Below are 14,783 nucleotides of genomic sequence, written 5' to 3' on the forward strand. Positions count from 1 at the left end.
GTTTGTTAAGTCCTCTTCTCTGGGTATGGACTTGTCCTGAGACATGGTGGTAGACTCCTACATACAGCCATGTCTCAGGGCCTATCCAGTCCTTTCAGATTTTGACAAGGATTTGGGATTTGGCGTACATTACTGCACCAGTGTCCCATTTCTTCCTGTTTTTCAGCCAATCAGAGCCACAGCAGCTGCACTACACCCCCGGCGAGGGCCAATACCCAGGCGGTGGTGGGGTGGTCTCAATGGCAACGGTGCCATTCCACCCCACGCTATTGGAGCACTACCTGCCGCGAGGGCTGGAGGCTCCGCCTAGTCGCAGACCTGAGGGACAGGCCACGCCCACTCCTCTCCCCAGAGAGAGACCGCCGTACAGTGAGGGGGAGGAGAGCGACGGAGGAGAGAGAAGTGAGGGAGAGCTAGTGCTCCTCACTGACTGACAGAGAGAAGGGAAGAGGTGTGAATGAAAAGGGGTGTGTCTGTAGAAGGGGATCTTGGACCATATCAAGTGTGTCATATGACCATGTCAGCAGAGCCTGTGTCTGTCCCAACACTCTAAGATGAATCCCATTCTTTATCTAATCACTGATCTGGTCACAGAAGACTAGGGTCTAAACTAATAGTCCTCACTTTTAGATCAGTGAGAGTGAAGAGATGGGAAATAGACTATAGTAAATGCCCCACCCTTATAAAATAATACAATTGGACATTGATCAAACACACACAGAGACACACACCAGCCCTATCTGTGTATGTTTATTTTTCCTACAAACAGATGTTGTCATCCCAGACGTTAGTTGTTGGTAATCTGCCGTAGGCCCACCAGTATCTGTTATTCAGCCATACATGTCAAACCTTTCCCATTCTCCCCCATAGTTCACAATCAAACAATGAAATCCCCAATAGGGCTAGACTAGCAGGGGAATCTTCTTGAGAGGAACCGGACTCGAGGAGGAGCCCATCCTTCTCTGACCGGCTGGACAGGTTACGGTTACTGAGAGTTGTTTGTTACAACATTAAAGGTATGTGTCATTTACACATGAATCTGGCAGCTGAATCTAAAAGATCATGGGTCATATGATATATTGGGCTATTCATGTTGCTGCTACGTACCTTATCAACAGGGTAGGAGTGTAGCTAGTGATAAAAGGCACATTCACAATGTGTAGTGGACTTTCACAATGTGGAATGAGTTGAGATCGACTGGTTTGGACTGGCAGTCCATTATTGTCCCCTTCAAGCATTGACGTGGATGTTTCCCTTAAGCACAGATCAATATCCGATGACTGGATCCTTATAAACCTGAAACATTAAGGCCGGGGTATTAAAAATATCTGACCGAGTATCAGTAGTTAGGGAGAGATCTGATTGAGATTCTGAAGGAGTGCTGCCCTCTGCTGTTTGGGATGAGCACAGCACCATGAAATACCCATGTTTTATTTCATTTTCAATTATTACGCAGATGACCTGGTCTGTGGTGATTAGAGGTTATATAATCCCCATTAGCCAATGCACTTCCACTCAACACTCATCTCCTTTCCAAAACAGACCCAAAGGCTTCACCTAAATAGTCAAGTGGCCTTCTCATCTCAAATCCTCCTCTTCATATGCACTAACAACCAAACAGAGGATAAGTAAAAGCAATAGGGGAGATTCCTCCTGCGAGTTTTTCACATCGGTGCAAGTGGAGTAGGGGAGGCGAGGAATTCACTTTAGATTATCGAGATGCACCCAATGTTTCAGTTATTGCACTTGCGATAGTATATCAGCAGTTACATCTAGTGTAATGAGGAGAAATGCTTAAGGAATCCCCTTCCAAGCCCTTATTCTAGATTCATCTAATCCATCAGTTGTGTACAAGCTGTAAGTGTGTGTGTATCTTTCAATCAATTTATTTTGGACCCGGGTTTACAATGTACTCGTCACAGAATGTTTTGTAAAATGTATGTATCTCCGTATGTGTTGGAGTATTGAACTCAAAGGTTGGCCTGAACACCTTGTCTGTGTACCCTGACATCCTGGCCTCTTGTCTTGACCACAGCTGTTTCTCCGTCCATGTACTGCAATTTGGCTTCACAAACAGGGATCCATCTCAAAAGTCCTATGTCGCTTCCTCTCCTTTCCTTAATCAGATCAGTGCAGATGGAGAAAGCAAAATAGGAAGCCACTTTAGACTATTGGGATGCAGCCTTCATCACAATGTACTGGACAGAAGAGGGGTCAGATTTCTGATGTAATCTCCATGTTAACGGAGACAGGCTTGTGGTTAGTTGCTGTCACACTGCAGTAAAACCTTTGTGCGTTGATTGGGGAGTACTATAGTATGAAGTTGCACCTGGACACTGATCTATGGTCAGTTTTACATTTGCACCAATACATGTTAAGGCTATGATAGACTGATCCTAGGTCTGTGGCTACTGACAACTTCTACCCAGAACCAAGGGGATGGCACTGTTAGGAGAGGCTGGGACTGTGTACATAGACAAATAGATGAACATTTTTATATAATTACAGAAAAACTTTGTCACCTGTTGTCACACCTGCTGATGTAAATATAGACTTTATTTTGTTTATAAGAGCCTGTGTAATCTAAAGGTGTACATTTTCCAAGTTGTGGTTTGTTTTTGGAAAATAATAAATAGTTTGTTATTTGTGGCCAAGTTATTTTTATGTGTGTACACCTTTGCTTGCTAAGACGAAATCATGTGCGACGTTTCCCACAGGAGTCCATACCATACTGACTTTCCACCCCAGTCCTTATGGTATGCCTTCATCCATTTCAAACTGTGGCTTTTTATATAGTCTAACATCAGCCAGGCCTATAGTAAAACAACCTCTATTTATGCCATAATCAGTCATAATGACAAATTACTAACCAACTGTATAGAACTGAGAAATCAAGGACACTTTCTCTGTAGTCTTGAGGGCAGCGAGAGTCCACTTTACTAGAGGATGTTGGAACGTGTCAGTATGCTCCTCAGAAGTGTGTACGGATGCTGCAGTGTTGTGTATTGGAATGTGTTTTTAGTAGAGGATATCCTCCGTAGTGAAGCCCCCCTGGCGGTCTTCCTTCCCCATCTCAGGGCCAGGTCAGCTGACAAACAGAGAGCGGTGATGCTTATTACCCCACCAAGGTTAATCCATTTTCAACAGTGGAACAGGGTGGCTATTGTTCAAAAATACTATTAGCAAAGTCTTAGGTATAGAAACGGAATAACTGCCATCCATACAAGTTTTTTTTAATGGAAATATTTACTTTACTTAAATGACTCTCCCAGAAGATCACTGTAGACAGATTTTCACTGTATTTACAACCCGTCTCCTCTCCGCTGGCCTTTAATGCTACAGCGTCCTCTTCAGGAGTGGCTGACTCCCTACACACGCCAGCACAAACATGACATACATCTTGAAATGTTGGGCCCTCTTACAGATTCTAATGAACAGTTAGAAATTAAAATCAAGTTCTGTACAGTGGGTTTTCAAGTTAAGCCAGTTTAGTACATTCACACAAGTTAATTTCAAATTAACTGCAAGCCTTGACGCTAACCATTTTGGTATGTACTGTAGATTTTTTTTAAATGAAAGAAATCCAATGACGGGTTCACCCAATAAATACCTCCTTTAAACATTTCTAGTCTAAAAACACCACCATCAGGATATAAGCCTTCCATAGCCAGCACATATCCTATGCTGGAATAACAAGAATAATAAAATCAGGTCCCACATTAGTGCACGCCTCCGTTCCAGACCTTAACTAACTTTAATGAATGACTGAATGCAAGTGTGCAACGTCTTCTTGGACACCCTCAATAATACTAATGGAAATCAATGCTCTTCCAGTGAAGGCATATGATGTAGTGTATGCTACTGCTATATAGCTACTCCTACAGTAGGGTCTGATTCTTCAACTCGCTCCCGTCCATGTGCCCTCAAAGATCTGAGAGGAGTGGAGTGTCAGGCTGTCAGGCATTAAAAAAAAAATGGTACACACCATTTACACTTATCCAAAGCTTTAAAATCTGCCTGGGGGAGTTAACACGGGCATAGGCAGAATGTGGGAGAATAGAAAAGCAGCCTTAACCTTCTGTAGTACACCCATCACTTCAATAAGTGGGTGCATTTCCAGTTGATTGAGAGTTCAGAAAGCAGACTCATAACACCACGATCAGGCCATGTTATTAAGGGTAGAAGTAGGTTATGTCGCTTTCTAATCACAAATGTGATTTTAACCATTAATCCCAATTTATTCATACCTGTTGCAACATTTACCTTTAACAAAAAAAAACACATTCTTGATCAGTGAACTTTGTTTGGCCATCTAGTGACTTCTGAATATGAACCACACAGACCCCAGGGAGTGCTTTGGTGCATAGAACATCTCAACCACCTTATCTTCCTCATACTCTTATGGTGTCTCAATCTAAAAGTGGCTTCCCCTACTCATCTCTCCTTAAAAATCACCAAACACAGGATGAAAGCAACACAGAAATGCACCCTAACAGGAGAATACTGTTTTAGTTTCAATTGAAATGTTACGGTCCATTCAAAGGAAACACATTCACATATATACATTTACGATAAACAAGAATTCATTGCACTTGTCAACTCTCGGTTCAACCCAAGGTCTACTGGCAAATATCACGTAGAGCAGATGCGGAGTTGTGACTCACCTAAAGCCTGTCAAAGTAATGTCTCTGTCCATAATGGTCTTACAACCTTGATACAAGAGGGATTGGCCTAGACCATCCATTTAGGAAACACTACAATAAAGGTTCTTCTCACAACCAACTCCTCACTCATAAAAATCCTAAAACACTGACTCAGAGGGGTAAAATCCTACGTACCCAATCCTACGTACGAGTCATTTCCATTCGTTGCATTTCTATATGTTGTGGATGCTCTGCTTAACACTACTCCAGTGGTCAAAAACCCCGGTCCTGGAGAGTTGCAGGCTTTTGTTCCAGCACAGCATTAACACACCGATTAGTTGATTAGTGGAACCATGTGTGTTAGTATCTGTACTGTTGCTATCTAGGACCAGAGTTGGTGACAATGGCTTTACTCCATCTACCCTCCCAGCCTGTACGGCTGGTGACAAGGGACAAAAAGGCAAGCTCTTCTGAGTCTGTCCCAGCCCAGAGCCAAGAGGCTGCTCAGGGACTCAGTCTCACCACATTGCCAGACAACATATTTTGGCGTTTACTAGGGGAACAAAGAGGCGAGGCTAGTGACTTCTCATAACAACCAGGCAGGAATTGCAGGGAGTCCTCTTCAACATCGTGTTTAAAAAAATTAACTAATAATAAATTATTAACTAATGTTAGTGACTGACAGGTGAGAGAGCCTTCTTGACTCCAGGCCAGAGTTATGGGCCTGGTAAGCCACAGTGTCACGGTCTGCTGAATGATTGATGTCCCCTCTGTCAGACTGGTGAATTATTAACCCCGTCAGTAACAGGAGACAACCAGTGGAGGGCAAGGCAGGGGTCAGCACTTTCTTTCTCCCCCTAGTGGTGATTTGGAAGAATCACAGGACAGGCTGGACGATATACAGGTAACTGCCAAAATAAAGGAAACACCAACATAAGTGTCTTAATAGGGCATTGGGCCACCACGAGCCAGAACAGCTTCAATGCACCGTAGCATAGATTCTACAAGTGTCTAGAAATTCCATGAGATGGTGTTTTGTTGATGGCGCCGTTCCAGAATCTCCCATAAGTGTTCAATTGTGTTGAGATCTGGTGACAAACAGCCATGGCATATGGTTTACATTGTTTTCATGCTCATTCAGTGACCACTTGTGACCTGTGGATGGGGGAATTGTCAACCTATGGGGGCATAGCCATGTGGCCAAAATGTCTTTACCCACCATTTTTATGCATTAACCTAAGCATAATGGAATGTTAATTGCTTAATTAACTCAGGAGCCACACCTGTGTGGAAGCATATGCTTTCAATATATGCTGCATTTACGCAAGCGTTTCCATTATTTTGGCAGTTACCCGTATCTCCATTTTTTATGTTGACCCTCTGATCTGAGAGGGCTTGTTGGAGAGGAAAGAGCCAACCTAAGGTGACCCTTACAAGCACTGAATTGCAAAAAATTCAGATAGAGAAAACTGAACTAGAGCTGAATGCCTGGATGGAGGTCAGAAGTAGTCTGGAGGGGCTTGCTGCCTGGGGTAAGGAAGGGTGTTGGAGTTATTTGGTCCAAAGACCTGTGTGCCGTGATGCCAGCTAAAGAAGTGACTGCTGGCTTAGTGTGGACTTCCTGCTGTCTTGTCCTTGGTCACCTCACTCACATTCTCATAGACAAGCTTCAGAACAAAAACACCAGCCCAGGATTAGTGGTCCCAGACCCTTTGAAGCCTTGAGTTGCCCTGACCTAACACATAGTTTCAGTAATGAGGTTTATATATAAGGTTTTGGCTCCTTTTTAGGGACGTTGTAACTTGATAGGGGGTGGGGAGAGGTTGGGATGTTATAGTAAGTATGTGCACATCAGGCAAAAGTCCCTTCCCAGCCAATCAAGAGAGGGGAGAGGAGGAAGCGATATAGGGCAGAAGGAGGAGCGAGAAAGGGGAGGAAGAGGGGTAAAGAGGGGGTAAGGGGAAGGGGTGTGACAGGGGTGATTGAGGTTGGGATTTTCCGAATGGTCTGTGAGGAGTGGAAAGTCTAACAAAGCAAGTCACCATAACCATAAAAGCTAAAGTGGTGGAAAAGAGGCTAAGAGGGAGAACAGAGCCCTGGTTTAAAGTTTAGCATCAGTGACGCAGAAGCTGCTCCTGGCCACTGAAGATGCTCTGCCGTCAGACATTATTAAACTACCAAATCACTGTCCTGTCCTGTGGCTAGCCCCTCTCTTCCCATCACATTTATGGTCCCTTTACTGAAAACCAACTACTTGCCAGTACTAAATCAACCCCTAGCCCCTAGGCACTTTGTGTAGATCTGAGAGAATGGACTTAAAGTTACTGTTCACTCAATTTGCGGGACCTTTTTTGTAAAGTTTGATGTATACCATATACAATAATTTCAAGGTGGCTCCATTACCAAATCAAAAAAGAAATCCTCTTAGATCAGTGCCAAAGCTAAGGGCTAGGGGGTTGACGATGACTGCCTCCTCTGTCCCACAGCACACGCTTTGAGCAGCGACAGCCAAAGAGTAAACCCAGAACCCACATATACATAACTGTCTGCACACTGTCCTCCATGTCGGCACCAAAAACTAGTGTTCCAGCTACCTGTGTCTGGGGAATGAATCTCACTGGATCAATCAATTCTTCACAGAATAAATCAAATATAAAAAATGAAAACACACCAACCGTGGCGGATTAGGACCTTGAGTGGTGAGACAGGTGGACTGAGTTGAATAGGAATAATAGTGTTTTATGTTGGGGTCCATCCACACTCTGTCCCCTTAATGTTATTACCCACAAGTGTCAAACTCATTCCACGGAGGGCCAAGTGTCTGTAGGTTTTCGCTGTTCCGTTGTACTTAATTGATGAATAAAGGTCACTAATTAGTAAAGAACTTCCCACACCTGGTTGTCTAGGGCTTTATTGAAAGGAAAAACCAAAACCAGCATACACTAGGCTCTCAATGGAATGAGTTTGACACCGCTGCCTTAACCACATACTCAGCCCTAAACATGAACCCCAACCCTTGTCCCCCATCCCAGTCCTCTCCTGCTCAAAGTGTGTCTGCTCCGCTGGTCAGTGCCGGTGATGGGGTACCTCTCTTCTCTTGTATTCCCCTCTCATTCTGGGATCTGTAGGGCCATCGCTGCAGGCTTGGTCTTGAAGTATTGGTTGAAACGCAGCACAGCATAGCTGAAGGAGAGAGAGTGAAAAGATGGAAGTTGGAGGGAGAAAGAGTGTGAGGGAAGGAAGAACATGTTGAAAGAGACCAGAAGAGAGAGTTAAACACCCATTCTGACTAAATGCGTGCACAAACTATCCAATAGCAGCCTTAACAATAGCCCAGACAGATCCCATTGACTTGCTGCTAAACTGTCTGAGCAATATGTCACTCATACAGGCAGGGGCACAGAGTGACCGGGGGGACAGTTCTGTCGTCACTGCAGGACTGATTGGGTTGCAGACACTCAAACCACTAGCCTGTGGGTCAGTTACACCTCTGCAGGTCCCTGGGGGAAGCAGGGACAAGACAGCTCTCTCTCTCTAATCAACTGCTCCTCTCTCTCCATTTCCACAGGCACTTACTCCCCTTTCCATCTCTCACTGTGTGTAGTGGAGATTGTGCTCTACAACAGACTTTGACTGAGTTTTGGTATGTCTTTCACAGTAAGAGATCCCTTTCACTCACATGCAACACAGGCAGACAGACCAACCAACAGATTTTAACAAGGGACCATAACACACATGCACTTACCCCAGGAAGTCAAAATTTATGGAGGAGTACTTGGCTTGGATGAGTGCCCAGAAGCCCCAGAAGAAGTGTGACGCCTACAGAGAGAGGTCGGTGGTTAGACAGGACCAAACTGATCAGCCCAGTACTAACACGTGTGTGTGTGAGTGAGAGAGAGAGCGAGCAGTGACCAGTGGTGTGAGCGGTAGTGTGTTCCTCACCAGGGCAAACTTGTTGACCTGTACATAGAGAGTCTCGAGCTCTCTGTCGCTGACCTCCTCTCCTTTCTTAGTGGACGCCTTGTACGCGTGCAGATACACACGCAGCCACTCCAGCTGCATCTCACGGCTAGGATACAGCCCATAGTCCAGCTCACTCATACCTGAACACACACACATTATTTATGGTGTACAGTACATGTCATGACTAAGATACAGCCCATGTATCTCCTCTTACCTGCAAACTCGTTGAAGTGGTTCCCGATGTCAAAGGCCTGATAGTTGTAACTAGAGTATTCATAGTCTATGAACCGGACATGGCCTGGAGAGAAAAAAGAGGATGGAAAGAAAATTAGTGATAATGTTACAAATTTTTACTAATATGTTGTCCAACACTGGAGAGTTACTGGCTTTTTTTTCAAGATGTGACTCTTTGCGGTTATGGATGACAATGTTCATCTTCCCTTTTGAAGACGATTCAATACGTATCTAGATACATGGGCTCCAATACCATACGTTTTAGTTAGAAACTAATCGATGTGATTCGGTATGATGCAATACGATGCAAACATTTATTACATGAATACAGATTTTCCATTCCAAATTAAAATCTTCTGCTAATGAGCCTCTGAGCTGAACTGTGTGTGTGTGTGTGTGTGTGTGTATACACACAGTACTAGTCAAAGGTTTGGACACACCTGCTCATTCAAGGGATTTTATTTTTACTATTTTCTACATTGTAGACTAATAGTGAAGACATCAAAACTATGAAAAAACATATGGAATCATGTAGTAACCAAAAAAAGTGTTAATTCAACATATATTTTATATTTGAGATTCTACAAAGAAGCCACCCTTTACCTTGACAGCTTTGTACACTCTTGGCATTCTCTCAACCAGCTTCATGATATAGTCACCTGGAATGCATTTCAATTAACAGGTGTGCCTTGTTAAAAGTTAATTTGTGGAATTTCTTTCCTTAATGCGTTTGAGCCAATCAGTTGTGCTGTGACAAGGTAGAGGTGGTATACAGAAGATAGCCCTATTTGGTAAAATACCAAGTCCATATTATGGCAAGAACAGCTCAAATAAGCAAAGAGAAACGACATTCCATCATACACTGCTCAAAAAATTAAGGGAACACTAAAATAACACATCCTAGATCTGAATGAATGAAATATTCTTATTAAATACTTTTTTCTTTACATAGTTGAATGTGCTGACAACAAAATCACACAAAAATTATCAATGGAAATCAAATTTATCAACCCATGGAGGTCTGGATTTGGAGTCACACTCAAAATTAAAGTGGAAAACCACACTACAGGCTGATCCAACTTTGATGTAATGTCCTTAAAACAAGTCAAAATGAGGCTCAGTAGTGTGTGGCCTCCACGTGCCTGTATGACCTCCCTACAACGCCTGGGCATGCTCCTGATGAGGTGGCGGATGGTCTCCTGAGGGATCTCCTCCCAGACCTGGACTAAAGCATCCGCCAACTCCTGGACAGTCTGTGGTGCAACGTGGCGTTGGTGGATGGAGCGAGACATGATGTCCCAGATGTGCTCAATTGGATTCAGGTCTGGGGAACGGGCAGGCCAGTCCATAGCATCAATGCCTTCCTCTTGCAGGAACTGCTGACACACTCCAGCCACATGAGGTCTAGCATTGTCTTGCATTAGGAGGAACCCAGGGCCAACCGCACCAGCATATGGTCTCACAAGGGGTCTGAGGATCTCATCTCGGTACCTAATGGCAGTCAGGCTACCTCTGGCGAGCACATGGAGGGCTGTGCGGCCCCCCAAAGAAATGCCACCCCACACCATGAGACTGACCCACCGCCAAACCGGTCATGCTGGAGGATGTTGCAGGCAGCAGAACGTTCTCCACGGCGTCTCCAGACTCTGTCACGTCTGTCACATGTGCTCAGTGTGAACCTGCTTTCATCTGTGAAGAGCACAGGGCGCCAGTGGCGAATTTGCCAATCTTGGCGTTCTCTGGCAAATGCCAAACGTCCTGCACGGTGTTGGGCTGTAAGCACAACCCCCACCTGTGGACGTTGGGCCCTCATACCACCCTCATGGAGTCTGTTTCTGACCGTTTGAGCAGACACATGCACATTTGTGGCCTGCTGGAGGTCATTTTGCAGGGCTCTGGCAGTGCTCCTTCTGCTCCTCCTTGCACAAAGGCGGAGGTAGCGGTCCTGCTGCTGGGTTGTTGCCCTCCTACGGCCTCCTCCACGTCTCCTGATGTACTGGCCTGTCTCCTGGTAGCGCCTCCATGCTCTGGACACTACGCTGACAGACACAGCAAACCTTCTTTCCACAGCTCGCATTGATGTGCCATCCTGGATGAGCTGCACTACCTGAGCCACTTGTGTGGGTTGTAGACTCAGTCTCATGCTACCACTAGAGTGAAAGCACCGCCAGCATTCAAAAGTGACCAAAACATCAGCCAGGAAGCATAGGAACTGAGAAGTGGTCTGTGGTCACCACCTGCAGAACCACTCCTTTATTGGGGGTGTCTTGCTAATTGCCTATAATTTCCACCTGCTGTCTATTCCATTTGCACAACAGCATGTGAAATGTATTGTCAATCAGTGTTGCTTCTTAAGTGGACAGTTTGATTTCACAGAAGTGTGATTGACTTGGAGTTACATTGTGTTGTTTAAGTGTTCCCTTTATTTTTTGGGGGCAGTGTACTTTAAGATATGAAGGTCAGTCAAAGTGTAAAATTTAAAGAACTTTGAAAGCGCAGTCGCAAAAAACCATCAAGCGCTATGATGAAACCCTTGAATGAGTAGGTGTGTCCAAACTTTTGACTGGTACTGTATATGTGATGTATATGTCTATGGTGTATGTGGGTACCTGAGCTACGCCATATGGGAAACTGTATATTAAGAAGCTGATTTAACAGCATGATCATTACACAGGTACACCTTGTGCCGGGGACAATAACAGGCCACTAAAATGTGACGAGATCCTGAGGCCCACTGTCGTGACATTCATCCGCCGCCATCACCTCACGTTTCAGCATGATAATGCACAGCCCCATGTCACAAGGCTCTGTACACAATTCCTGGAAGCTTAAAATGTCCCAGTTCTTCCATGGCCTGCACACTCACCAGACATGTCACCCATTGAGCATGTTTGGGATGCTCTGGATTGACGTGTACAACAGCGCGTTCCAGTTCCCACCAATATCTAGCAACTTCGCACAGCCATTGAAGAGTGGGACAACATTCCACAGGCCACAATCAACAACCAGATCAACTCTATGTGAAGGAGATGTGAACACACCAGATACTGACTGTTTTTATGATCCACGCCCCTACCTTTTTTTAAGGTATCTGTGACCAACAGATGCATAGCTGTATTCCCATTCATGTGAATTAGGGCCTAATTGACGGGTTTTCTTATGAACTGTAACTCAGTAAAATCTTTGAAATTGTTGCATTTATATTTTTGCTCAGAATTAGTTATTTTTGCAGATTAAGTGTTAAAAAATGACCTATGACTAAGCCAATGAATCTATAGCACAATTTTGGATTTCACCCATAATCTAATGGTTTAGACCGCTTCTTCTCCCACTTCGACCCTGCATTGCGGGTAGCAAAGGTGATTCACCCTGTTTATCAAAAAATTGCCATATACACCAATTGTTTCAAGCTAAACTACCAAAACTATTGTAGATGGTGAACCTGATCAAAATAAAATAGCCCCAATCAGCATGTTGCCTACCTAAAGCCGTATGAGAGTTGTCTCTCCGGCAGTATGCTACTTTATTTTGGTAAAACACAATTTTCAACAGCGCATTTTATAAAATGTTACCTTGCAAATTACATTGGTTGTCCCACCAATATCTCACACACAATAAAGCCTAATATTGCGCAAGTAATTTTACAAAACATGTCTTTTTTTTGTCCATTAAAATAGCATCAAATTGATCAGAAATACAGTGTCAACATTAACAATGTTGTAAATGACTATTGTAGCTGGAAACGGCAGATTTTTCTATGGAATATCTACATAGGCGTACGGAGGCCAATTATCAGCAACCATCACTCCTGCGTTCCAATGGCACGTGGTGTTTGCTAATTGAAGTTTATTTTAAAATGCTAATTGATCATTAGAAAACCCTTTTCCAATTATGTTAGCACAGCTGAAAACTGTTGTGCTGATTTTAAAGAAGCAATAAAACTGGCATTCTTTAGTCTAGTTGAGTATCTGGAGCATCAGCATTTGTGGGTTCGATTACAGGCTCAAAATGGCCAGAAACAAAGCACTTTCTTCTGAAACTCATCAGTCTATTCTTGTTCTGAGAAATGAAGGCTATTCCATGCGAGAAGTGGCCAAGAAACTGAAGATCTCGTACAACGCTGTGTATTACTCCCGTCACAGGACAGCGCAAACTGGCTCTAACCAGAATAGAAAGAGGAGTGGGAGGCCCCGGTGCACAACTGAACAAGAGGACAAGTACATTAGTGTGGCTAGTTTGAGAAACAGATGACTCCTCAACTGGCAGCTTCATTAAAAAGTACCCGCAAAACACCAGTCTCAACAGACTCCGGGATGCTGGCCTTCTAGGCAGAGTTGCAAAGAAAAAGCCATATCTCAGACTGGCCAATAAAAAGAAAAGATTAAGATGGGCAAAAGAACACAGACACTGCACAGAGGAACTCTGCCTAGAAGGCCAGCATCCCGGAGTCGCCTCTTCACTGTTGACGTTGAGACTGCTGTTTTGCGGGTACTATTTAATGAAGCTTCCAGTTTTCAGCTGTGCTAACATAAATGCAAAAGGGTTTTCTAACAATCAATTTGCCTTTTAAAATGATCAACTTGGATTAGCTAACACAACGTGCCATTGGAACACAGGAGTGATGGTTGCTGATAATGGGCCTCCGTACGCCTATGTTGATATTCCATTAAAACATTTTTTTAAAGAAGCAGTTTCCAGCTACAATAGTCATTTATAAACATTAACAATGTCTACACCATTTCTGATCAATTATGTTATTTTAAAATGGACAATAAATGAGCTTTTCTTTAAAAAATAAGGACATTTCTAAGTGACCTCAAACTTTTGAACGGTAGTGTGTGTGTATGTATGTATGTATGTATGTATGTACAGTGGGGAGAACAAGTATTTGATACACTGCCGATTTTGCTACTTACAAAGCATGTAGAGGTCTGCAATTTTTATCATAGGGTTGTACTCATCCTTCTTCTTCCTCCAAACACGGCGAGTGGAGTTTAGACCAAAAAGCTCAATTTTTGTCTCATCAGACCACATGACCTTCTCCCATTCCTCCTCTGGATCATCCAGATGGTCATTGGCAAACTTCAGACGGGCCTGGACATGCGCTGGCTTGAGCAGGGGGACCTTGCGTGCGCTGCAGGATTTTAATCCATGACGGCGTAGTGTGTTACTAATGGTTTTCTTTGAGACTGTGGTCCCAGCTCTCTTCAGGTCATTGACCAGGTCCTGCCGTGTAGTTCTGGGCTGATCCCTCACCTTCATTGATGCCCCACGAGGTGAGATCTTGCATGGAGCCCCAGACCGAGGGTGATTGACCGTCATCTTGAACTTCTTCCATTTTCTAATAATTGCGCCAACAGTTGTTGCCTTCTCACCAAGCTGCTTGCCTATTGTCCTGTAGCCCATCCCAGCCTTGTGCAGGTCCACAATTTTATCCCTGATGTCCTTACACAGCTCTCTGGTCTTGGCCATTGTGGAGAGGTTGGAGTCTGTTTGATTGAGTGTGTGGACAGGTGTCTTTTATACAGGTAACGAGTTCAAACAGGTGCAGTTAATACAGGTAATGAGTGGAGAACAGGAGGGCTTCTTAAAGAAAAACTAACAGGTCTGTGAGAGCCGGAATTCTTACTGGTTGGTAGGTGATCAAATACTTATGTCATGCAAATGAATTACTTAAAAATCATACAATGTGATTTTCTGGATTTTTGTTTTAGATTCTGTCTCTCACAGTTGAAGTGTAGCCATGATAAAAATTACAGACCTCTACATGCTTTGTAAGTAGGAAAACCTGCAAAATCGGCAGTGTATCAAATACTTGTTCTCCCCACTGTGTGTGTGCGTGTGCGTGTGCGTGTGCGTGTGTGTGTGTGTATATATATATATATATATATATATATATATATAAAAACATGTTGAAGCACCTGTGGCAGCAACTACAGCCTC

General features: G+C 43.9%; 2 protein-coding genes across 2 annotated transcripts in view; one reads left to right on the forward strand and one right to left on the reverse strand.

Annotated features, from left to right (window-relative positions):
* LOC120065153 (transcription factor SOX-13-like) overlaps positions 1-2,654 on the forward strand; it is a 71,252-nt gene extending 68,598 nt beyond the window's left edge. The window contains exon 14 of the mRNA XM_039015924.1: positions 167-2,654. Within this exon, the coding sequence (XP_038871852.1) occupies positions 167-434 (268 nt within the window). The 3' untranslated portion in view covers positions 435-2,654. The remainder of the gene's footprint in view (positions 1-166) is intronic.
* Positions 2,655-5,719: 3,065 nt separating this feature from the next.
* The window catches only part of LOC120065154 (ethanolamine kinase 1-like), a 28,805-nt gene continuing 19,741 nt past the window's right edge, over positions 5,720-14,783 (reverse strand). The window contains exons 6-9 of the mRNA XM_039015925.1: positions 8,821-8,904; positions 8,586-8,746; positions 8,389-8,462; positions 5,720-7,826 (exon numbers count right to left, since the gene is read on the reverse strand). Coding sequence (XP_038871853.1) covers positions 7,754-7,826; positions 8,389-8,462; positions 8,586-8,746; positions 8,821-8,904 — 392 coding nt within the window. The 3' untranslated portion in view covers positions 5,720-7,753. The remainder of the gene's footprint in view (positions 7,827-8,388; positions 8,463-8,585; positions 8,747-8,820; positions 8,905-14,783) is intronic.

Source organism: Salvelinus namaycush, chromosome 20 (genome assembly GCF_016432855.1).
Source record: "Salvelinus namaycush isolate Seneca chromosome 20, SaNama_1.0, whole genome shotgun sequence".
NCBI classification, from domain to species: Eukaryota; Metazoa; Chordata; class Actinopteri; order Salmoniformes; family Salmonidae; genus Salvelinus; species Salvelinus namaycush.